Here is a 26724-nt window from a genome sequence, read left to right on the forward strand (position 1 = left end):
CAATAATGCCCTTTCCTGAGGATCACTATGAAGACCCACACCTGATGCCACCCATTGTGTCACTGCAGAGTGGGTGTAGGTTTATTTGCAGGGCTCTTTTGTGCAGACGACAGAGAGACGTCGGCGATGTCCCCGGTGGCACCCTGGAAGGATGCGAAGGAGAAGTTGTTGAGGGCAGTGGTGACTTTGACAGCGACAGGTAAGAAGAGGGTGCTCGGGCCAGCCAGGAGCAGCTCGGCATGAAGGAGGCTGCAGATGTCCACGACTACATGTTGAGTGACTCTGAGCCTCCGTGTGCACTGCTGCTCAGAGAGGTCCAGGAAGCTGAGCCTCGGTCTGTGGACCCTGTGGCGAGGGTAGTGCCCCCTGCAACGCATCTCTCTCTGCGGTTGGACTCCCTCCTGCTGTGCAGGTGGATGTATCACAGCACTGTGTTGTGGAGCTCCACGTGTCAGAGGTGGACGGCATGGACGGCGAGGCTGGTGATGCTGTTCGTCCTCCGAGGAGGTCATGACTGCAGCTAAGGCGGCCCCCATCCGGAAGATGTACGTTTGAGGGGGTCCGCAAGGTAGGTACATGTGTCTGGACACCGGGATTGAGGTTCCAAGTTGGTGAATGTTATTGTTAGGAGGAGGGTGGTGGAGGCCGAACTTTGTCCAAAGTGACAGAGTGGCCTCCTGTAATGAGTGAGGGTCTCCCACCCCCACCTGTCAAATGGACCTTTGCAGCTGCCACAGGCTGATGGCTGCAACACGTCCATTTCAACTGGGGAGTGATTCCCCCAGTCGGGGAAACACGCTCAGTTGAGATGAAAATCCCACCCCTCCTAAAATATCCTACAAATCAGGCCTGCTGACGACCTGAACTATTACATTAATTGCCTTAAGTGGGATCCCACCGGCTTTAATTGCCAGTGGGAGTCCCGCATGCGGGGGCTGCGCGCGCATCTAAGCGTGTCACTAGGGAACCTGGAAGTGGGTGGGTTGGAGCCGGGCTCTGGACCCGTCCCGAGAATCCCTGATTTTCGGAGCTCCCCCGCCACGAACCCGCCGGCTCGGACGTCCAAAAATCGAGCCCTTTGTCCCCAGTTTTAGATTCCCCCATGAGGGGTAACATCCTCTCAGCATCTACCCTATCGAGTCCCCTCAGAATCTTGTATGTTTTAATAAGATTTCCTCTCATTCTTCTAAAACCCAATGAGTATAGACCCAACCTGTTCAATCTTTCCTCATAAGACAACCCTCCCATACCCGGAAGCAACCTAGTGAACCTTCTCTGAACTGCCTCCAATGCAAGTATATCCTTCCTTAAATAAGGGCACCAGAATTGTACGCTGTACTCCAGGTGTGGTCTCACCAGCACCCTGTACAGTTGTAGCATGACTTCCCTGCTTTTGTACTCCATCCCCCTAGAAATAAAGGCCAATATTGCACTGGCCTTCCGGATTACCTGCTGCACCTGTATGTTGACTTCTTGTGTTTCATGTGCGAGGACACCCAGATCTCTCTGTACCACAGCATTTTGTAGTATTTCTCCATTCAAATAATATTTTACTTTTTTATTTTTCCTCCCAAAGTGGATGACTTCACATTTTCCCACATTATATTCCATCTGCCAAATTTTTGCCCATTCGCTTCACCTGTCAATATCCCTTTGCAGACACTTTGGGCCCGATATTAGCACCCGCTATCGGGTGTGTTCCTGGCGGGGGGGCTCCGAAAATCGGGGAATCCCGGAGCGGGTCGGGAGCACGGCTCCAACCCGCCCACTTCCGGATTCCCCACAGACGCGCTGACGTGCGCACGCAGCGCCTGCATGTGGGACTCCCGCAGGCAATTAAAGCCAGCGGGGTGCCACTTGACAGTATTTATTCTGCTATTTCAGGTCATTAACAGACCTGATTAAGGGAATATTTCAGGAGGGGTGGGATTTTACAAACAACTGGGACTGTTTCCCACACTGGGGGAAACACTCCCAGTTCAAATGGACGTGTTGCAGCCATCAGCCTGTGGCAGCTGCAAAGGTCCATTTGACAGGTTGGGGGGGGGGGTGGGGGGGGTGGGACCCTCACTCATTGCAGGAGGCCACTCTGTCACTTTGGACAAAGTTTGGCCTCCACCACCCTCCTCCTGACAATCAAATTCACCAACTTGCATACTTACCCCGGGGTCCAGAGACATGTACCTACCTTGCGGACCCCCTCAGATGTACATCTTGCGGATGGGGGCCGCCGTAGCTGCAGTCATGACCTCCTCGGAGGGCGAACAGCATCACCAGCCTCGCCGGCCACGCTGTCCACCTCTGACACGTGAAGCTCCACAACACAGTGCTGTGACACATCCACCTGCACAGCAGGATGGAGGGCTACCGCAGAGAAAGATGCTTCGCAGAGGGCACTACCCTCGCCACAGGGTCCACAGACCGAGGCTCAGCCTCCTGGACCTCTCTTGAGCAGCAGTGCACACGGATGCTCAGAGTCACTCGACATGTAGTCGTGGACATCTACAGCCTCCTTCATGCCGAGCTGCTCCTGGCTGGCCCGAGCACCATCTTCTTACCTGTCACTGTCAAAGTCACCACTGCCTTCAACAACTTCTCCTCCGCATCCTTCCAGGGTGCCACCGGGGACATCACCGACGTCTCTCAGTCGTCTGCACAAAAGAGCCCTGCAAATACACCTACACCCACTCTGCAGTGACACAATGGGTGGCATCAGGTGTGGGTCTTCATAGTGATCCTCAGGAAAGGGCATTATTGCACAAACCAGACAAGATTCACAAAGACGTGGCAGTAGTGGTGACAATATAATATGTGATGTGAGTTGGTCATAAATTAAATATAAGTAAAAACCATGACAAACCCTCAAACACCCTTGTGCATCCCCTTCATGCTCATGACACGTTTGCCTTACGCTTCCTACTGCACATATGTGATGCATGCCCTGTGGCTGCAGCACAGGTAGTGGCAGGTTGAGTGGGGCTGACCGTGAAAGAGATGCATGAGAGGGTGAGTATGAGATAGAGCCATGAGATTGTATGAGGATTGGGTTGAGTGGTAGTGGCGGGATGAGTACTGGCGAGGTGAGTAAGTGCAGGTAAGATGAGGATGAGCTTTGAGTGGGTGTGAGGGGTGATGTGGCAGAGTAGTGTTGGCAGTGCAGAAGGAGATGTGGGGTGGGGGCGGTGATGTGGCAGACGGAGTGTAGGGGAATGAGTAAGTGTTCTCACTGTGGCTGACCAACTTAGGTCATTGCAGCGCCTCCTGCACTGTATGCAGATGGGCGATATGTTGGTGGTGCTGGTGACCTCCTCTGCCACCTCGAGCCAGGCCTTCTTGGTGGCAGAGGCAGGCCGCTTCCTCCCGCCCGACGGGGGGAAGATCTCTGTCCTCCCCCTCCTCCTCACCCCATCTAATGATACCTGGAGTGAGGCATCATTAACCTGGGAGCAGCCTTTCCCCTGGCCTGCTCCATGCTGTAATTTTTTCTATTTGTTGCAGCATCAGTCAGTGGAGGACTGCCCCTTTAAATAGAGCTCCTCCAGCTGACAGATCTTACTGCGCATGCGCAGCCCGCCCGACGCGCAGCTCAGCAGTGGGGAACCCGGAAGACCAGGTAAGTGGATCCAATTAGGCTGCGATCGCTCGCGGCGCAGACTGATTTCACCGGGCGCGTTACCCACGCGCCCAATAGTCCCCCCACCGCGAACCCGCAGCCCTCCTAATATCGAGCTCTTTGTTTCCTCCTGGCAACTTGCTTTTACACCTATCTTCGTATCATCAGCAAATTTGGTCATAATATGCATCCGGGCGGTGGAGAGTTACCTGGACATTTTGATCCAGGAGGCAGACACACCCCTTAGGTTGGGCAGTAGTTTAGATTTAGTCAATGGTCAGGGACAGGAGGATGTGACTGCAAGTCAGGCAGGTATGGGGACCCAGGATGCAATGACGGAGGAGCCTCAGCCTTTGACCTTGTCCAACTGGTACGGGGTACCTGCTACCTGTAAGGATGAGAACAAAGGCTGCAGGGAGCTTGGGCAAACTGACCACGGCACTGTGGTACAGGAGGCCATTCAAGTGGGGGGAGTTAATAGGAATGTGGTAGTGGTATGGTCAGGGGGATAGATACTGCTCTCTGCAGCAGCGACCAGGAGTCCCGAAGGCTGTGTTGCCTGCCCGGTGCCAAGGTTAAGGACATCTCCTCGTGGCTGGAAAAGGACTTGGAGCATGAGGGTGAGGATCCAGTTGTCGTGCTTCACGCAGGAACCAACGATATAGGTAGAACTAGGAATGAGGTTCTGCTGAGGGAGTTTGAGGAGCTCGGGACCAAATTAAAAAGCAGAACCTTAAAGGTAATAATCTCTGGATTATTACCTGATCCATGCACAAATTGGCACAGGGACAAACAGATTAGGTGGTTAAATGCGTGGCTGAAAGAGTGGCATGGGAAGGAGGGGTTTCAATTCATGGGGCACTGGCCTCAGTACTGGGGAAAGGGGGAGCTGTTCCGTTGGGACGGGCTCCATTTAAACCGGGCTGGGACCAATGTCCTGCGAATTGAGTAACTGGGGAGGTGGATAGGGCTTTAAACTAATAAGGGTGGGGGGGAGGGTTCAGGTAAGGGTAATTTTATCAGTCTAAAAAGAAAAGTCAAGGCTGTAAAGCAGAGAAGCGATTTTGGTAAAAACAAGCAGAGTGTGTCAGGAAGGGACAGAAAGTTTAACAAAGGTAATAGGGCATTAGTGACTAAGGTCACATCAGGGGAAAAAAGTAAAAAATTAAAATTAAAGGCATTGTGTCTGAATACACAAAACAATTGTAAGAAGATAAATGAATTAATGGCACAAATAAAGATAAATGGGTTTGATCTAGTAGCCATTACTGAGACGTGGTTGCAGGGTGACCAAGGTTGGGAACTAAATATTCCCGGGTACTTGACTTTTAGAAAAGATAGGTGGGGGGGGGGTGCGGTGGGTAGCCCTGCTAATAAAGGAAGGGTTAAAGACAATAGTGAGAAAGGATCTTAGCTTAGAAAATCAGGATGGGTGGAGCTAAGAAATAACAAGAGGCAGAAAAAACTGGTCGGAGTAGTTTACAGGCCCTCTATCAATAGCTATAGTGTTGGACAGAGTATAAATCAGGAAAGTAGAGGAGCATGTAACAAGGTAATGAAATAATCATGGGGGACTTTAATCTTCATATAGACTGGGCAAACCAAATTGGCAAAAGTCATTTGGAGGACGAGTTCATGGAATGCATTTGAGACAGTTTTCTGGAACAATATGTCGAGGAACCAATCTGGGAACATGCTATTTTAGATCTTGTCTTGTGTAATGAGATAGGATTAATTAATAATCTTATAATAAAGAATCCTCTGGGGAAGAGTAATCATAATATGATAGAATTTCATATTGCGTTTGAGAGTGATGTTGTTACGTCCGAAACTAGGTTCTTAAATTTAAACAAGGCTAATCTTGTAGGTATGAGGGGCTAGTTGGCTAAGGTAGATTGGGAAGTTAGATTAAAAGATATGACGGTAGATAAGCAATGGCGAACATTTAAAGAAATAATTCATAATTTCCCACAAATGAGTAATAAAAACTCAACTGGAAAAGTGATCCAACTGTGGCTCACTCGAGAAGTTAAGGATAGTATTAGATTAAAAGAAGAGGCTTACAATGTTGCCAAAAAGAGTAGTTAGCCTGAAGATTGGGAGGGTTTTCGAAATCAACAAAGGATAACCAAGAAATTGATAGAGGGAGAAAATTGAATATGAGAGTAAACTAGCAAGAAATATAAAAACAGATTGTAAGAGCTTCTACAAGTATATAAAAAGGAAGAGATTAGTGAAAGTAAACGTGGGTCCCTTAGAGGCAGAGACAGGAGAAATTATAATGGGAAATAAGGAATTGGCAGAGACGTTAAACAAATATTCACAGTAGAAGACACAAAAAATATACCGGAAATAGTAGGGAGCCAATGGTTTAATGAAAGTGAGGAACTTAAAGTAATTAATATTAGTAAAGAAAAAGTACTGGAGAAATTAATGGGACTAAAAGCCAACAAATCCCCTGGACCTGATGACCTACATTCTAGGGTTCTAAAAGAGGTGGCTGCAGAGATAGTGGATGCATTGGTTGTGATCTTCCAAAATTCCCTAGATTCTAGAATGGTCCCCATGGATTGGAAGGTAGAAGCATAACCCCGCTATTCAAGAAAGGAGGGAGAGAGAAAACAGGGAACTATAGGCCAATTAGCCTGACATCAGGAGTAGGGAAAATAAAAGAATCTATTATTAAGAACATAGTAACAGGGCAGTTAGAAAATCATAACATGATTAGGCAGAGTCAACACGGTTTAATGAAAGGGAAATCATCTTTACCAAATCTATTCGAGTTTTTTGAGGGTATAACTAGGTAAAGGAAGATAAGAGGGAACCAATGGATGCAGTATATTTGGATTTTCAAAAGGTATTTGATAAAGTGCCACAAAAGAAGCTGTTACACAAGATGGGGCTCATGGGTAATACATTGGCATGGATTGAGGATTGGTAAATGGACAGAAAACAGAGAGTAGGAATAAACGGATCATTTTCGGGTTGGCAGGTTGTAACTAGTGAGGTGCTGCAGGGATCGGTGCTTGGGCCTCAGCTGCTTACAGTCTTTATTAATGACTTAGATAAGGGACCAAGTGTAGTGTATCCAAGTTTGCTGACGATACAAGGCTAGGTGAGAAAGTAAGCTGTGAGGAGGATGCAAAGAGTCTGCAAAGGGATATCGACAGGTTATGTGAGTGGGCAAGAAGGTGGCAGATGGAGAATATTGTGGGGAAATGTGAGGTTATTCACTTTGGTAAGAAAAATAGAAAAACAGAATGTTTTTAAATGGTGAGAAACTATTAAATGTTGGTATTCAGAGGGATTTGGGTGTCCTTGTACATAAAACAAAGAAAGTTAACATGCAGGTACAGCAAGCAATTAGGAAGGCAAATAGTATGTAGTGTTTATTGCAAGGGGGTTGGAGTATAAGAGTAAGGAAGTCTTGCTGCAACTGTAGAGGGCTTTGGTGAGACCACGCCTGGAGTACTGTGTACAGTTTTGGTCTCCTTACCTAAGGAAGGATATACTTGCCTTCGAGGCAGTGCAACAAAGGTTCACCAGATTGATTCTTGGGATCAGAGGGTTGTCCCATGAGGGGAAATTGCGTAGAATGGGCCTATACTCTTGGAGTTTAGAAGAATGAGAGGTGATCTCATTGAAATATATAAAATTCTGAGAGGGCTTGACAGGGTAGATGCTGGGAGGTTGTTTCCCCCGGCTGGAGAGTCTAGAACTAGGGGACATAGTCTCAGGATAAGGGGTCGGACATTTAGGACTGAGATGAGGAGGAATTTCTTCACTCAGAGGGTGGTGAATCTTTGGAATTCTCTACCCCAGAGGGCTGTGGATGCTCAGTCGTTGAGTATACTCAACACTAAGTTTGATAAATTTTTGGACTCTAAGGGAATCAAGGGATATGGGGATCGGGCAGGAAAGTGGAGTTGAGATCGAAGATCAGCCATGATCTTATTCAATGGCAGAGCAGACTCGAGGGGCCTAACAGCCTATTGCTGCTCCTACTTCTTATGTTCTTATGATAAACCTGGCAACTACAGGCCAATCAATTTAACCTCGATGGTGGAGAAGCTTATAGAAATGATAATCCAGGACAAAATTGATAGTCACTTGGACAAGTGTGGATTAATAAAGGAAAGCCAGCTCGAATTTGTTAAAGGCATATCATGTTTAACTAACTTGATTGAATTTTTGATAAGGTAACAGAAAGGGTTGATGAGGGCAATGCAGTTGATGTGGTGTATATGGACTTTCAAAAGGCATTTGGTAAAGTGCCCATAATAGGCTTGTCAGCAAAATTGAAGCCCATGGAATAAAAAGAACAGTGGCAGCATGGATAGGAAATTGGCAAAGTGAGAGGAAACAGAGCATGGTGGTGAACGGTTATTTTTCGGACTGGAGGAAGGTATACACTCGAGTTCCCCAGGGATCGGTACTGGGACCACTGTTTTTTTTCATATATATTAATGACTTGGACATGGGTGTAAAGGGCACAATTTCAAAATTTGCAGATGACATAAAACTTGGAAGTGTAGTAAACAGTGAGGTGAATAGTCATAGACTTCAAGAGGACATAGACAGGCTGGTGGAATGGGCGGACACATGGCAGATGAAATTTAACATAGAGAATAGCAAAGGAATTTTGGCAGGAAGAATGAGGAGAGGCAATATAAACTAAATGGTACAATTCTAAAGGGGGTGCAGGAATAGAGAGACCTGGGGGTACATGAGCATGAATCTTTGAAGGTGGCAGGACAGGTTGAGAAAACGGTTAAAAAAAGCATATGTGCTTTATAAATAGAATGATGTGGAGATGCCGGTGATGGACTGGGGTTGACAAATGTAAGGAACCTTACAACACCAGGTTATAGTCCAACAGTTTTATTTGAAAATCACAAGCTTTTGGAGGCTTTCCCCTTCGTCAGGTGAAGTGTGGGATTCCTTGAAGGTTACCGCATTTATAGTCAGAGAACAATAAATGACTATAAATGCGGTAACCTTCAAGGAATCCCACACATCACCTGACGAAGGAGAAAGCCTCCGAAAGCTTGTGATTTTCAAATAAAACTGTTGGACTATAACCTGGTGTTGTAAGATTCCTTACATTTATAAATAGAGGCAGAGAGTACAAAAGCAAGGAAGTTATATTGAACCTTTAAAAAACACTGGTTTGGCCACAGCTGAAATATTGTGTCCAATTCTGGGCACTTCACTTTAGGAAGGATGTGAAGGCCTTAGAGAGGGTGGAGAAAAGATTTGCTAGAATGGTTCCAGGGATGAGGGACTTCAGTTATGTGGATAGACTGGAGAAGCTGGGATTGTTCTCCTTAGAGCAGAGAAGGTTGAGAGGAAATTTGATAGAAGTGTTCAAAATCATGAAGAGTTTATGTAAAGTAAATAAAGAGACACTGTTCCCATTGGTGGAAGGGTCGAGAACCAGAGGGCACAGATTTAAGGTGATTGACAAAAGAACCAAATGCGATATGGGGAAAAACTTTTTTAGGCAGAGAGTAGTTATGATCTGGAATGCGCTGCCTGAAAGGGTGGTGGAAACAGATTCAATTGTAACTTTCAAAAAGGAATTGGATAAATAGGAACATAGGAACAGGAGTAGGCCATTCAGCCCCTTGTGCCTGCTCCGCCATTTGGTAAGATCATGGCTGATCTGTGATCTAACTCCATAAACCTGCCTTTGGCCCATATCCCTTAATACCTTTGGTTGCCAAAAAGCTATCTATCTCACATTTAAATTTAGCAATTGAGCTAGTATCAATTGCCGTTTGCGGAAGAGAGTTCCAAACTTCTACAACCCTTTGTGTGTAGAAGTGTTTTCTAATCTCGCTCCTGAAAGGTCTGGCTCTAATTTTTAGACTGTGCCCCCTACTTCTAGAATCCCCAACCAGCGGAAATAGTTTCTCTCTATCCACCCTATCTGTTCCCCTTAATATCTTATAAACTTCGATCAGATCACCCTTTATCCTTCAAAACTCTAGAGAATACAACCCCAATTTGTGTAATCTCTCCTCGTAACTTAACCCTTGAAGTCCGGGTATCATTCTAGTAAACCTACGCTGCACTCCCTCCAAGGCCAATATGTCCTTCCGAAGGTGCGATGCCCAGAACTGCTCACAGTACTCCAGGTGAGGTCTAACCAGGGTTTTGTATAGCTGCAGCATAACTTCTGCCCCCTTGTACTTTAGTCCTCTAGATATAAAGGCCAACATTCCATTTGCCTTCTTGATTATTTTCTGCACCTGTTCTTGTAGGGAAAAAAATTGCAGGGCTATGGGGAAAGAACGGGGGAATGGGACTAACTGGATTGCTCTTACAAAGAGCCGGCACGGGCTCGATGGGCTAAATGGCCTCCTTCTGTGCTGTAACCATTCTATGATTCTATGATATTCACGCTGACTTTTTCACTGAAATTATCAGCAGGGTGAATTCACCTCAGGTTAATTCACAGGATACTTTCACCACATTAGAAATCCATCCTCACTTTATGAGTTTAAATGCTTAAGAGAGCCTGTCATTTACGTATTTCATAGCATCCATTTTTATTTAACAGAATACTTTCATGAAGGTGCACTTTGTAAGTTAACAAAGTTTCAAAGTAATGGGCCTCCCATTGCTCTGGAGGCAGTCATCTGTCCTGTATATGCTGTAAAGTTCATCACATATGTACATAAAAAAAATCAGTCTGGCTGTTTCTTTGCTGCATTCCAAAACAGTTCACATATCTTTTCATGCTGATCTTATGACAGCCTGTTCAAAAGCCCTCCACTCGTATACTCATCACTGTAATCAGAATGAGAACAGAAATGACCTACAAAGCAACACAGCCTCCCGGCCCTGAAACAACACACCCATTGTTAGACCATCTGAGCCTAGATGACATTTGTCCAAGTGACATAAGACAAATTAAACATCCTCCTGTCGATGTCAGTGAACAGGGAGGTATTACTGTTATCTCTACCTTGAAATTCTTAGATGTCAAATAATAAACTTTATTTAGTGCCTTAGCAACTATATTAGCATTTTTCAAAAAGAAATCTGACAATATATGCAAAGAAACTGACTTTTTTCAATTAAGTGCAGCAAAGGTGTTACAATTCAAACTGGTCCAATATTTCATTTCTTAGTTTCCTGGCCTTCAATAAATGTTTTTAAATACACATGGTCTTGTATTTAGCCCTCTTCTTGTCTGTCACACTTGCAAATTTCTGTCACACTGATGTTTGATTTGCTCAAATTTTATATTCATAAAACAGCAACTGCTCACAATTAAATATGCAGAAAACATACCAGTTGAATCAGAAAAGAGAAAATTACCAATCACAAAAAGTTCAAAAATCACAAATCAAAAATGGACAGTCAACAAGCAGCTACCAATCAAAAAACAAGGAAACCAATGAAATCATTAAAAGTATTTTGTGAAAATCATTTTGGCACCATCTAATATTGTCAGTAACCCAAAGAAAATATTTCTGGTAATAAGGTTTTGTAGCTTAATAGATACACAAAAAGTTATATAATTAGTGAAAAAATAAGCTTCTCCACTCATTCGTGTGCTTAGAATCTTGCTTCCCCCATTCACTCAGAGTCTCAGTATATTACTCCCTGACTGGGTCTTCTCTCTTACAAATACAAACTTGAACAGCACTTGCTATGATAAATTGAGTTGAACAAACTGTACTCTTAAATAATTCTATTTCATTAAATATAGCAGTAGCCACTTCTAAATGGCTCTAAAACTCCAATACACAGATTTTTATGTTAATATTTTTGCTTTATAATAAAGCTCAGCGATGGATTTTTCTATGCCACAGGATTTATTTAATACAATATAAGAACCGTTAAAATTAAGGTAAAATGTCATCAGCGGCGTAAATCGGGTGAAACCAGGTTTGAGTTTGAACAATAGAATGAAACATACTGAAAGAAAAAGAACTTACAGAGACACAGATGGGGTACAACTGTGGGTGCTATTGTGCTGTGAAATATTAGCGTGCAAAGGAAGGAACAGGATTGGGAGAACTAAGAAACGAAGCATAGAAATAAGATATGAAGGACAATAACAAAGCATTCATTCAGCCTATCAAAAGCAAGAGAAGGGTGCAGAGCAACGTTGCAATGTTTATCAGTGGCAATGAGGGTTGCTATATCAGGACAGGGAAATGGTTAAATAACGGAATTACTTTGTGACCGTTTTTAACCACTGGAAGAGAGGGGGAGATGCCTAAGGGGCATAAGGGAAAGAACAGACAGGAAAGCCTTAGTGTCACAAGGGAAGGCATAGTAGAAAGGCCTAGGAAGCTTAAGGTAAATAAGGTTCCAGGCAATGACAATTTTCATTCAAGTGAATTATTGGAGTTGGCTGAGGCGATTGCAAATTCCCTCACTGATATTTTTCAAAGTTAAATTTGTTTATAGACTAGTTGGAGCTTGCGTTTCACAAACTCCGACCAGTATTTCCAGGTCTTGAGCTGTCTAACCAGAGGTCCTTAAAGGGACCGCTGGAGGTCACTCAAAAAAATGCCCCAAACCTTCATGAAATGTCCTTTTTGTGGAATTGGAAGGAACAGGAATGCTCTTCCTGCCTCCACAGAACAACTGTAGACTGCTGCCAGCCTGCCATCATCCCCCTTCCATTCATCTGGCCCCCGGTCTTAACTGTAGGCCTCGGACAAAATTGGTTGGGCCCGACAGATGAGCTGTGTCGGGGCGCTTGGATTGTGATGATAAAGCCTGAGGATGGATTTAGGTTGGTCCTCGGGCGCTCAGTTCTGGCTTGCCGTCACTGTGCACCATCGCAATTGTGCCCAGTTTCGGGCACTGTCCAATTTCCACCTCACTATCTGCCTTTCTCTCAATCTGTCTGTCTCATGGGCATTAGCAATTAGGATCTTTTTTTCACAGGTGTAAGTAATTAACAAATACCTTTTCTAACTGTCAGCAAAACATAGGTAGATAATTAGCTAGCTTCAAGTTTCAACTGTTTTATTGAAAATTGAACATTAACATGAAATCTCTCTCTACCTTTCTCAGCTTAATGCACTTTCTCAAGTTTGTAGAACACAAAGCAAAAGCTACAATAAGTGTGTAGTCAGAACAGTCAATGTTTGTCATTCTCTCACACACACATAAACACACAGAAGCAGCCTTGGTGAAAAAAATCAGTAGTTTTCAACTCCAGCAGGGGCAGAAACCTGGTGGTAGAGAATCAGCTGCCTGTTATATATCCCACCCAATTTTCTTTTCCAGGCATGCATGGGGTGGCCGATCTGCTACCATGAGTTCTTCACCACCGCCAAAGTTGAAAATTACCCCCAATATAAATTTTATCTCAGTAAAGCTTTTGAAATTTGTTCTTTTGTTTTTCAAAATCATTTGAAGTAAAGCTACTAAGTAGAAAGTGCTAGAAGCTAAAGGGCACATCCTAGGAAATTCAGTACAATGCACATGCTCAGTCTGCACAATCCAAATTAACTCATAGAAATATCTTCACAAAAATATGAAATCCAAGTCCAAGCCTTTAGAAGAGTCTAAGGTCTTCAAGTAAAAACTTTAATGAAAGCTTTAAAGAAGACAAAAGAAAATTCAGTGGATAAACTTAATCATGTTACTTTGAAATGTGTATTTTTTACGACTTTTTAATTTTTTTTGTTTAAACACTTACTTTGGACATTAGAAACTTCAGTTACTGAGAAATAAAATGGCAAATGCAAAAAAAGATTTGTAGGAACCCAATAGCCAGATTGTGCAATCATAGGGTGATATACTCTTACCCTAAAATAACAACTGTTGTGTGTCACATGGGCTGACACCTTTAAAATTAAAAGGACTATCACAGCACCACCTACAGGAGAGGAGTAACAGGTACAGTTGTTACGAACAATCAATTTTTAATGAAATGCATTCCCCAGGTTTTGAATTTAACCTGTAACAGACATAGATTTAATGTTGTTTTTGAACAAATTGAATGGGAGCAAACTTAACTGATGGACATGTTTTTCTCATTTATTCATACAGCGATAAATTCCTGTTAAGAGCAAACCTTTTTAGCTTAGAAGTGTATTTTTATTCAACTCCAATATAGTCCAGTGCTGACCTTGCACCTACTTACCCTGTAGGCTGAACAATTAATCATCCATTAATAACCCAGGGCCACATAACAAAACTCTCAGAATATGCTAACAAATTCTTTAAAGGCTGAGGAAATATTGAGAATTAATTTTGCTGCAAAATTACAGGCTACAGTGTCTTGAATTTTCTCAGTGAATTGGCTTGTTGTTAACTGCCCAATAATGCCTTTTAAGAATGTTCTTGCTTATATATAGATTATGTCAGTTAAAAGGACACAGTCCAAGAACAACTTGCCCCAATATGTTGCTAAGAGTAGAAAGAAAATTCCTGAAAAGAGCAAATTTAAAAGCAAGGTGTTTATTGAGAAATTCTTTGTGCCATTAACAGGAATTTGCTGAACTACACGGGGGCAGAACACTGAAGACAAATGGTGTAGGCAGCCCTGCTTTCTGTTCAGAGCGTGTATGTGATTTTTATTTGAGTCACAGTCTCCTGATGAATGTACTCGTTTACACCAAGAAGCAATTTCAGTTTCTACACACATACACACAAACACACTCTCAGCTTCACAAGGCAAGAGATTTCCAAATGAGAGCAAGCCTCCTGGACTTATTTTACCTGGGACTGCTATCAACTGTGGAAGGGTGACCTTTAGCAGTCACTCAAACACTGAATTCCAGTTTAAATGATAAGAGACTGAAAAGAATGGCATTGACAACAATGCTTCCTGAGGGAACTTTTAAAATTAGTTTAGTCATCAGTGAAATTGACAAGCAAAAACTGGGCTGTTGAATTAATAGGTCAAATTTACATAACATTGAAGAGTATTGTTGAAATGTCAATATTAAAATATATTGCCACAAAATCAACAGCTCTACATTCTCAATTCTCTTCCTTTTCTATTTATATTAGTTTTCCTTCCCCTCAAGGCTTCAATACATCTTCCATTTGCTGGAAGACTGGGGAAAATGGAGCTGTAGCAACCTCCAGAACTGTCATCACTGCTCCATGTGCAGCTGACAGAAGGTGCATTTGGTGCAAGGTCAGATCGGCACCGACAGTAACCCTTCACTATAAGTTACACACTCTGACATACCATAGTCGCACAGTCAAATCTCATCACAGATCCCTTGATGACGGTACATTTACTCATTAAGCACACTGTAGTAATGGCTGATACAGATCAGCAAGGTCCCAAGTTCAATCTCTGGTCCATATTGTGTTAACTGATGTACGTTGGAGCAACAGTAGGAAAGGAGAAAAAATAGTCAGGCTCCCACTAGTAATTTCTATCCAGTGACTCCTGCTAGAAAGTAGATGTGTGTGGGCACTGAGTGAAAGCAAGATCGGGTTGTGTCATGATGCCCTCCACAGTTAATTAATTTGCCAAAAATCATTGGGTCCGATTTCAAGTGTCTCCACCTGGCGTAAACAGGGCGGTAGCGGCCTGAAAATAATGCCGGGTCACTTACCACTCGTCTACACTGATGCACTGGCCGTCGCCATCTTGGGTAGGGTCCTGAGACTGGGGGTAGGAGCGCCCGCCTGTTTCAGGGGGGAGGCCACTTGTAATATGGAAATTGGGGTCCTATAATATACATAAGGACCTGATTACAATTTTGAGGTACAAATGTGCTGGGCATGCTCCTCCATTTTGTACCGGCATTGAGCAGCCTACACAATGGTCCTTAAAGAGACCGCTACAGGCCACTCAGAAAACTGCCAACGAATCTTTTTTACTTTATTTTCCCAATTTGGGGTTGGGCGTATTTCAGGCACCCTTTGGGAGTGGGAGACAGTACTATGAAATTGGTGCTTTTGAACCCCGTTCCGCCTCTGGGCCCAGTGGGGTCCACTTCCTACCCCCTAGAGTTGCCATTGTTGGAGATATGCTGACTAGTGCTGGAATCAGGGTACGAGTTGTGCCATGCAGGGGCAGTCTCACTGAGGTGGACCACAGAGGAGGGGCAGTGAAGGAAGATGATGTGGTCAACTATGTTGAATACTACAGAGGGATCAAGGTGGCATGAAGTGTCACGGTCACAGTCACAGAGGATACTGTTGATGATTTTGACCTTGGATCAGGAGCAATTAGAGACTGGGTGGTAGTTGGACAGGACTGACAGAACAAAGGTGGGCTTTTTGAGGAATGTGCAAGGAGAGTTTATGAAGAAGTTATTCAGGCTTTAGAGGGATTATTCAAGCAACTGAATCCTGAGGAGGAGGTTATCAGAGATGTCATAATCTATTAAGTGGATATGGAGTCAGGTAGAAGCTGTAGAGAACCTACTAGAGAAAGAATAAATTATAGAGAGAGTGATCAGTGCAAATATTATAGATGAACGAATGGGTTATTGAGGCAGGTAGAATGTCTCCTCCTTCCCAGAACCATGATAGGGTCCCCCTTGTCCTCACCTTCCACCCTACCAGCCTCCACATTCAACGGATCATCCTCCGCCATTTCCGCCACCTCCAGCGCGATGCCACCACTGAGCACATCTTCCCCTCCCCTCTCAGCATTCTGAAGGGACCGTGCCCTCCGTGACACCCTGGTCCACTCTTCCATCACCCCCAACACGCGCTCTACTTCCCACGGCACCTTCCCTTGCGGGTGCAGGAGATGCAACACCTACCATTTCATCTCCTCCTTTTCCACCGTCCAGGCCCCCAAACACTCCTTCCAGGTGAAACCGCAATTTACTTGTACTTCTTTCAATTTAGTATACTGTATTCGCTGCTCATGATGTGGTCTCCTCTATACTGGGGAGACCAAACGCAGATTGGGTGATTGCTTTGCTGAACATCTCCATTCAGCCATCAAGCATGACCCTGACCTGCCGGTTGCTGGCCATTTTAATTTCCTGTCCCACTCCCACTTTGACCTCTCTGTCCTCGGCTTCTTACATTGTTCCAATGAAGCTCAACAAAGGCTCGACGAGCAGCACCTCATCTTTCAGTTAGGCACTTTACAAACTTCTGGACTCAACACTGATTACAGTAACTTCAGATTATAACCACTGCTCCCATTATTTTGGATAGCTAGTGCTGGTAACGGTTCTGATGTTGCCATTTACAGCTCCTCCAGACCCATCTTTTGTTTCTTTGCTTGTCCCATTACCACCCTCCTTGCCTTGCACCATCATCCCTTTTATCATTTAATCACTCCTGCCCTTCAGCTTACCATAGACCTTCCCTTTTGTTCTTTCCTCCCCTCCCCTTCCTCCCCCCCCTCCCCTTTCCCTAGCTCTGTACTTGCTTAGAAACTGTTAAATCTTCATCTGTTAAATCTTCATCTGTTAAATCGTCAACTGTTAAAACGTCAGTTCTGATGAAAGGTCATTGACCTGAAATATTAACTGTTTCTTTCTCCACAGATACTGCCTGACTTGCTGAGTATTTCCAGCATTTTCTGTTTTAATTATAGGTAGAAATTATGATGGGGTTTTGGGGTATGTGGAGCTACAGTGCTGATATTAGCTTAAGGTGGTCTTACGGTGCAGTTATCAAACCAGATGGAACCCAAACAGGGGCTTTTTAGGGGAGAGGTTATTAGAATAGGTATTTTCAGTTATTTGTCCCTTCACAGATTGTGCTATCAGGTTTGGATGGAAAGACTGTTAATTATTCAACCTGTAGGGTGCCAAGTGATATAAATCAATGAGAACCATTTCATTCCTGAAATGAAATTACAACGTCTTGCTGCTGTCAGAAATAACGTGCAGCCATTTTGTTACCAGAGGGGAATTCTGCACAGATTGGAAACACAATCGAGTGCAGACTCCTTTCACAAAAGCTTTGAATGTCTTCATGTGGTAGCGAAATGCTGTCCAGGACTGAACTCCTTCAGCACATGGACGAGGACCTTAATTAACCTGCCAAGATTCAGCAATTCACGTAAAAAGTTCATCATGCATTTAGATAAGCTGAAACAGAGAATCAGAATTTCAAAAACGAATATTTGGATAGCAACGAATTGGTTTTAAAGCAGATCACAGGCCTTTTAGAATTGGATGAATATATAAACTCTAAATGTTGCTGCTGTTTAAGGTCTTTAATATGATCAGTCTATTGTGCCTGTATTGTGACATTTATCACCCTGAACTGCCAGCGGACACTGGAATTATTCTATTATTCTACATGACAATCCTGTGCAGCACTCCCATTGGTTAAATAAAAGACTGGCTGATGGTCTTTCTTTCTTAAAATGTTTAATCATCTTCCACACAGGCATGACAATGGCTGCCTTTGTGTCTGGAAGCTGATTTTACATAGTTTCTGCTGTTTCGGAATAAAATCTATGGCTATCAGCTAAATTGTTCTGATGAGTTCCCTTCCCCTTTCCCCGTGGGCTGGATTTCTCACTTGGTGCGCAATAGTGGGGTTCCTGCCAGTGGAAAATCTAACTCCCATGCAATTCTAGAATTTTTTCCCCTGGCAACAGTTACCAAATATACAGATATCTACCCGTTGGTGTTCTCCTGTTGTGATATCCATTTTTCTCAATTACTGGCAGAAGGCAGCAGCTGGGAAGTCTCAACTAAATTTTAAGTTTATATCCTGTACTTCACAAAATTTCTCTTGCCACTTGTTTTTGTTGGCCTCGCTGTTGCCTTGCCCAGCTCTTCCTGTCTCTTTCCCCAGTCATATCACCACAGAAAAAGAAAAACAAAAATTGTTCCTGCTGACTCTCAGTTTGTACTAATCCCTGGTCCCAAGCCTCTGTGGCAGCTCTCTAAAGCAGGTCCTATAGGAAAGGGCAACTCTGAAACCTGTCAGAGTTCCACCTTACTGAGACTAGCAAGTTGAGTCTTATTGCTGCCAGCATCACCAATTCTTGCTACCAGCAGTAAAAGTAGGCCCATATGTGTACGAAGAGGACACTGGGTGATTATAGTGATTAACCAAAGAGTCTGTTTTATCAGCAGGCTTTTGATTAGTTTGTTTCCCTGAGACTGACCAGAGGAGTTGCTATAATTAGTCCTCACCCTGTAAATCAGAGCCAGCCATTCAGAAAAAGTGGTTATAACAGACACAAACACATGTATACATACTGAATTCATTCAGTGCACAGACACACAGGAAGCAAAATAAATCACTTGGAGAGTGTCAAGTCATCAGCATAGCCTTCTTGTTCAAGTTTTCACACAAGCATATTTTTCTTAATGGTTTCGTTATAAGCCCTAGCTCCTCAACTTTGACAATCATGAGTTTCAAAACAGATCTTCAAAAAAATACCAAGTGTACTCTTTTGGTTCAGGAATACAATGAAGAGGAAATACAATCAGCTGTGGGAGACTTAGAAAGGGACCTGGGCGTAATGGTAGTAACTTTACTTTTCATGTCAAGACACTGTGGAAAAGCAGATCAAAAAGTAAATAAAATGTTGGGATTCATCAGTAGGAGTGGAGAATGATGCTACCGAGGTAATGCTGAGGCTTTATAATCCACTTGGAGCACAGTTTTGGTCACTACACTTTAAAAGGGGATATTCCTGTACTGGACAAGGTGCAAAGAAAAGCAACAAGAATGAAGCCACAGGTCAAGAGCAGCTTAGGCCCAAAGGCCTAGAGAGGTTAAGGGGAGCCTCAAAAGGTACATAAGGTATTACATTCTATAGATAAGAAGAACCAAGAGTATTATTTCAAGATAAATCAGTTCCAGAGGACATAGATTTAGATTGTGAAAAGTAAATTTAAAACAGATATTCAAAACAAAATTACTGAAAGTGATAAATGTTTGGAATAATCCACCAGGTCAGGCAGTAGAGTCAAAGACAAAGGGGGGTAATTTTAACTATGGGCGATGGTGTAAAATGGGCGATATCGAACTGGCTGACTATTATATATCTCCCTTCCATTAACTTCAATGGATAGGAGAATCGGGATGGGCGTATAATGGGCGGGAAAATTGATATTGCCCATTTTCCACCATTGCCCAAAGTTAAAATTACCCAAAAGGAGAGTTTCAGATGCAGTTGTGCTGAGCTTAGTGGGCATGAAGACATGAGAACATGAAAACATAAGAAATATGAGGAGGAGTAGGCCATCCGGCCCCTCGAGCCTGTTCCGCCATTCAATCAGATCATGGCTGATCTTCTACCTCAACGCCAGTTTCATAAGAACATAAGAACATAAGAAATTGGAGCAGGAGTAGGCCAATCGGCCCCTCGAGCCTGCTCCGCCATTCAATAAGATCATGGCTGATCTGATCCCAACCACAAATCTAAAGAACACAAGAAGTCGGAGCAGGACCCGGCCACATAGCCCCTGGGCCCTCTCCGCCACCCACAGGGCATTGACCGATCCGAACTCAGCTTCATGTCCAATTTCCTGCCCGCTCCCCATAACCCCTAATTCCCTTTACTTCTAGGAAACTGTCTATTTCTGTTTTAAATTTATCTAATGATGTAGCTTCCACAGCTTCCTGGGGCAGCAAATTCCACAGACCTACCACCCTCTGAGTGAAGAAGTTTCTCCTCATCTCAGTTTTGAAAGAGCAGCCCCTTATTCTAAGATTATGCCCCCTAGTTCTAGTTTCACCCATCTTTGGGAACATCCTTACTGCATCCACCCGATCAAGACCCTTCACAATCTTATATGTTTCAATAAGATCGCCTCTCATTCTTCTGAACTCCAATGAGTAGAGTCCCAATCTACTCAACCTCTCCTCATATGTCCGCCCCCTCATCCCCGGGATTAACCGAGTGAACCTTCTTTGTACTGCCTCGAGAGCAAGTATGTCTTTTCTTAAGTATGGAGACCAAAACTGTATGCAGTATTCCAGGTGCGGTCTCACCAATACCTTATATAACTGCAGCAATACCTCCTTGTTTTTATATTCTATCCCCCTAGCAATAAAAGCCAACATTCCGTTGGCTTTCTTGATCACCTGCTGCACCTGCATACCAACTTTTTGATTTTCTTGCACTAGGACCCCCAGATCCCTTTGTACTGCAGTACTTTCCAGTCTCTCGCCATTAAGAAAATAACTTGCTCTCTGATTTTTCCTGCCAAAGTGCATAACCTCACATTTTCCAATATTATATTGCATCTGCCAAATCTCCGCCCACTCACCCAGCCTGTCTATATCCCCTTGCAGGTTTTTTATGTCCTCCTCACTCTCTACTTTCCCTCCCATCTTTGTATCATCTGCAAATTTTGATATGTTGCACTCGGTCCCCTCCTCCAAATCGTTAATATAGATTGTAAAGAGTTGGGGACCCAGCACCGACCCCTGTGGAACACCACTGGTTACTGGTTGCCAGTCCGAAAATGAACCATTTATCCCAACTCTCTGCTTCCTGTTCGATAACCAATCCTCCACCCATGCCAGAATATTACCCCCAATCCCGTGATTTTTTATCTTAAGTAATAATCTTTTATGTGGCACCTTGTCGAATGCCTTCTGGAAGTCTAAATACACTATGTCCACTGGTTCCCCTTTATCCACCCTATACGTTATATCCTCGAAGAACTCAAGCAAATTTGTCAGACATGACTTCCCCTTCATAAAGCCATGCTGACTTTGTCCTATTAAATTATGCTTATCTAAATGTTCCGTTACTGTCTCCTTAATAATAGACTCCAAAATTTTACCCACCACAGATGTTAAGCTAACTGGCCTATATCCCTTACCCATCCCCATATCCCTTGATGCCTTTAATATCTAGAAATCTATCGATCTCTGTTTTATACTCAATGACTGAGCCTCCACAGCCCTCTGGGGTAGAGAATTCCAAAGATTCACCACCCTCTGAGTGACGAAATTTCTCCTCATCTCAGTCCTAAATGGCCTACCCCTTATTCTGACTGTGACCCCTGGCTCTAGACTCCCCAGCCGGGGGAAACATCCTCCCTGCATCTACCCTGTTGAGCCTTGTAAGAATTTTGTATGTTTCAATGAAATCACCTCTCAATCTTCTAAACTCTAGAGAATACAGGCCTAGTCTACTCAATCTTTCCTCAACGACAATCCTGCCATCCCAGGAATCAGTCTGGTGAACCTTTGTTGCACTCCCTCTATGGCAAGTATATCCCTTTCTTAGGTGAGGAGACCAAAATTGTACATAATACTCCAGGTGAGGTCTCACCAAAGCCTACATAATTGCAGTAAGACATCTTTACTCCTGTACTCAAATCCTGTTGTAATAAAGGCCATCATGCCATTTGCCTTCCTAATTGCTTGCTGACTGTTAACTAATTCTCAATCCATGCCAGTATATTACCCCCAATTCCATGTGCTCTAACTTTGTTCGCCAATCTCCTGTGTGGGACCTTATTGAAAGCCTTCTGAAAATCCAAATACACCACATTCACTGGTTCCCCCTTATCTATTCTACTAGTTACATCCTCAAAGAACTCCAGTAGGTTTGTCAAACACGATTTTCCTTTCATAAATTCATGTTGACTCTGCCAAATCCTATTATTATTTTCTAAGTGTCCTGTTATCACATCCTTTATAATGGATAATGGGGACAAACTCAATAGGTCAAATGGTCTTTTTCTTCATCCTTTACTTTCTCATGTGTTATTAGGACAAGGAGTATTTTATCCTCTCTTCCCAATAAAATCAACTCTGATTAGTTCAGTGTTTGCAGCAGGTTGGGTGAAGTCTGAAAGAAGTCTACCTTCTGTAGACTTCCTTCTGTTTGACAAATATCCCCTGCAGTCTTAACAAAAAAAATACTGAGCGCTAATGGAGAAACCATTACTGCATAATAACAAGTTTCAAAAAAATCAGAATCTGCATAACTTCCAAAGCTGAGAACTGAGTCTAACACCAACAGCAAAGTTACCACAGAAAACCTGTGCTGAAAGGAATTGCGCTATGTTCATTTGGTTTTGAAGTCCAGCCTGAAACTGCTTAAATTACAAGAGTCTGTTTCTAATTACCAGTTAAAGCTTACATTACAAAGTAACCAAAGAGGTGCTATGGAGCTGGAGGGATTAACAGGGCCAGGTTCCTGAACCCTACTCAAATCAGGAGTTCAGATTTTTATTAGACCTACAGACTGCATAATCAACAATCCTTGCTATATGCAAGCTATAAGCTTCCAGATGTTAAACTGGTATTAAGTACTTCGATATACTGTGATCTTCTAATACTGAAGGTTGATTTTTCTCATGCTGAGTTGCAGTGTGAGTACAGCCACTGCATTGCACTCTATTACATAAATCTAAAATTTTCTTCCAGTGCATAATTCATTTATACATGAAATAGTATGGGCTTTCATGTTTATGCCCACTTGTGCGGGGGAATATGCCAATGGAGCTTCTAAAAAAGGTGGCTGTTCATTTCCCTTTGAATGCAAGGATTTGTTCATCCGCAGTGCTTTCTTGACGTGAATGGGTGCCCATTGTTAAAATCAACTATTTAGAGACACAACAATGGGTTATCCCACACATGTAAACACCTGCTCCTGGTGGTTTGATCTGTACTCACATTTTGTACGGCTTTGTAGTTGCCTCTCCAAAAATGAAAGAATTGTCTGACAGTTCACATGATATGGTAACTACTTCCTCAAAATAGACACATTATTAGCTCCCTAGCACGAGGGCGAGTCAGAGATAGAAAAACCAATACCCGCAGTCACAGCGCAGCATCCTCCATCAGTATCTGTGGCAGGAAAGACAATAGTTTTTGCTGGGTTGAAATAGCATGCCCCCGGGGGAACACCACCCACTAGATGTCGATATATAGTTCAATGGTGTTTAACATTTGGTGCTAGATGCTATTTGGTCTTGCAAACTCCCAAGGAAATGGCCAATGACACAGTTCAGCAATTTTTCATTTCTCCTGATCTCGGCCCAGTAATTAACCAAGAAATGTGCTCGACTTTGCTGCCATTCCAGGGCCAGAAGGTCAAACGCACCCCCAGAGGGGAGCTGTTTTAAAGCTCTGTAATCCTCAGCTCTTCCAGAAATTGGGTGGAGAAAATGAGCAGGTTGCCGGTTTTCCGGCACATTCGGGTGGACAGTCTGTTAATCATATTAAGATAAGACCTGAGAATTAAAATGGCCTGGTCCTTATTCTGGCACGTCATGAGGACTTGCCACTTGCCCCGCCTAATTGCCCGCTCAATTCCAGCCCCGAGTTAAAATTGAGGCTTAATTTTAGAAAATCAGAAGTGGGTGTCACACCCTCAATCAACATGAAATTCCCAGGGGTACACATCAGAAAATGCCATACAAGGCAGCTGCTTGGTAAAGTCACCAAAAACTCAGATGAAAGGTAAAGCACCGATTCTAAAAGTGCCTTGAAATGACAGGGTGATCAGCCGGTGCTGTATTTTTTCCCTATGTTACAAATTATATTTTGTTATCTGAAGTAAATTTTCATATGAACAAAGTCTGACGAGCAGAATCAGGTTGTAATGCGGTAATAATAAACTGAAAGGTGTGTACTACTGATGGGTAATGTACTTTATGATTATTCTAAAGATTAGGATTAGACTTGAGTGTGCACTTGAAGTCCCGCAACCTACAAGACTACAGACCAAGAGCTGGAAAGTGGGATTAGGCTGGATGGCTCTTTTTCGGCTGGCACAGACACGATGGGCCGAATAGCATCCTTCTGTGCCGTAAATTTCTATGATTCTATGAATATGCAAGTCATGCATTATGCTGCCATATTAATGCAAGCTTTGTATATTATTTAGTTATGCCAGGGCCTGGCTTCCACTATCCTGGAGAAATAGCTAGATTCTGCTTTTGTAACCCTATTTCAGATGTTTATTGGATTGTTATACATAAACATAACAGTGGTCAATAAGCACTTTACTGTTCAGTTATCCTGCCAGTGATCTTGTTTACAACATGAAGCATTAGCTTATGCATTGGGTGTCTACTTGATTTGATTATAGAATATTGGGGATACTACTTACAAATCTTGTGTATACATAGTGCGTAGACTGGTATCTTTCTGTCTGGTCACATGAATTGGGAATAATGTTGATTAAATAAACAGGGTCCAATGATAAGCTCTGCACTATGAGGTTTAGTAATAAATGGCATTGCTAAGTGGCACACAATGACATGGCAGAGGACCACTAGTGGGCCGCCTGCCTGCCTGCCTGCTCGGACAGGGATAGAAAACAATAAAGTGGAAGCGGCAATAACTAACAATACATAACTTTTAAAAATATATAGCACAACAGGCAAAACAGGCGATAACGATCGGCAGCCCATTTGACTGCAAGGGAAATAAAAATCAGTTGGGGTGTAAACTGGGCTACAGATCCATTATTGCCCAATTTGTGCTTCCGTCAAAGACTAATTTCACCCCCTAAATTCCCATAACATCACAAATTTAACCTTGGAGTCAGCATGTCATCAAGCACAAATCAAGCAGAGACAATGCAACAAGTCAGATATAATCTTTACAGTTAAGAATAACACAGCTATATATATATTGCATAAAATGAGTGGGTGGGAATGATTACAATGAAAATAAATTCCTCTTAAAGTTAAGGTAACAATACACCATTAAAGCTTCAGTCTTGCAGTTCAAGTCATCTGAACCCTCAATTTGTTTCACACTCCTATCCTCTATTCTCTATAGAACTCCACCTTCCTGATGTATCAATAACAAATAAGAAAAAAGATCATACCTGGCACGCCTGGTGGCATTTTCAGATATTTTCCATTAAAATGTTGAATTACTACTTCACATTTCTCAGTGGACTCCATTCTAGATATACAAAAAGAAAAAGGGGTTGAGTGATACCTCTGTAATGCAGTGACTAACAAAACAGACACAAAGACATTGTACTTTCCTCAGAATACATTTTCTATCCTGGAGTGTGTGAGTGACATTTCATGACAGTTCTTTTTTTAATGGCAGAGACACATTGCACAGAGATCACTTCAGAGGAGCTGGGCGCCACTATAATTATGGACAATTTAGGAACATATATTAACTGCAAAGCTGTCCGACAATCACTCTGTCATCAGTCAATAAGACAAATACTATTGATAGTGGGGCAGATCCCACCAGCAACTGCTCCCCTGGAGTGAAGCACTCTCATTGTTGTATCGAGCAACTCCAGTCTGATCCAATTCATTGACATGAAAAGTGTATGCAATGAATTAGTGTCCATTAGCAAAGTCAAAGCAACAGAAAGTGAGTGCAATCATTAACCATTTACCAACAATATCTAGTCATTGTCAATCTATCTACAGAGCTAATCAAGTACAAGAATATATCTTGAGGATATTTCAGTATAAATTAAACAGATCATTTCACTCATTTACCTGCCCTCCATCAAAAGGATACTGATGCATTTGAAGAGAATTCACAAAAGAATAGCAAGGACAAGTTGTGACAAAGGAGACTAACAGAACTGTACTTGTTTTCATTGGAGAATAGAAGATTGAGAAGGGTCATGATCCAGATCTTTGAACTGCTGAGATGTAGATAACATAGAAACAAGCAGGTTGTTTAAATTGGACTGTGAGCAGTGAATTTGAAGACACTGGTTCAAATTTAACTGGCTTCATACAAGACTACAGATCTGAAGAACTTTTTATCCTCCCAGTGTATTGGATATGAGGAATAGACAATAAAGCAATTAATATTTTGATTAACACCTGAATAAAAGAATTGAATAAATATTCATTTAAGACCAGGATGCACTGGATAAGTATAGACAAAGATGATCAAACACTCGATTGAACATGGAAAGTTGTGATTGCACTAGAGAGTATACGGAGGAGATTTACAAGGATGTTGCCAGGACTGGAGAATTTTAGCTATGAGGAAAGATTGGACAGGCTGGGGTTGTTTTCTTTGGAACAGAGGAGGCTGAGGGGAGATTTAATTGAGGTGTATAAAATTATGAGGGGCCTAGATAGAGTGGATAGGGAAGATCTATTTCCCTTAGCAGCGAGGTCAATAACCAGGGGGCATAAATTTAAAGTAATCAGTAAAAGGATTAGAGAGGAGCTGAGGAGAATTTTTTCACCCAGAGGGTGGTGGGGGTCTGGAATTCACTGCCTGAAAGGGTGGTAGAGGCAGAAACCCTTACCGCA

General features: G+C 43.0%; 1 protein-coding gene across 6 annotated transcripts in view; it reads right to left on the reverse strand.

Annotated features, from left to right (window-relative positions):
• Positions 1 to 26724, reverse strand: part of rbms3 (RNA binding motif, single stranded interacting protein) — a 1271925-nt gene that overhangs the window by 146424 nt on the left and 1098777 nt on the right. For all 6 annotated transcript variants that reach the window (XM_068002709.1, XM_068002716.1, XM_068002698.1 and 3 more), the window contains one exon: positions 25305 to 25384. In XM_068002709.1, coding sequence (XP_067858810.1) covers positions 25305 to 25384 — 80 coding nt within the window. The remainder of the gene's footprint in view (positions 1 to 25304; positions 25385 to 26724) is intronic.

Source organism: Heptranchias perlo, chromosome 2 (genome assembly GCF_035084215.1).
Source record: "Heptranchias perlo isolate sHepPer1 chromosome 2, sHepPer1.hap1, whole genome shotgun sequence".
Taxonomy (NCBI): domain Eukaryota; kingdom Metazoa; phylum Chordata; class Chondrichthyes; order Hexanchiformes; family Hexanchidae; genus Heptranchias; species Heptranchias perlo.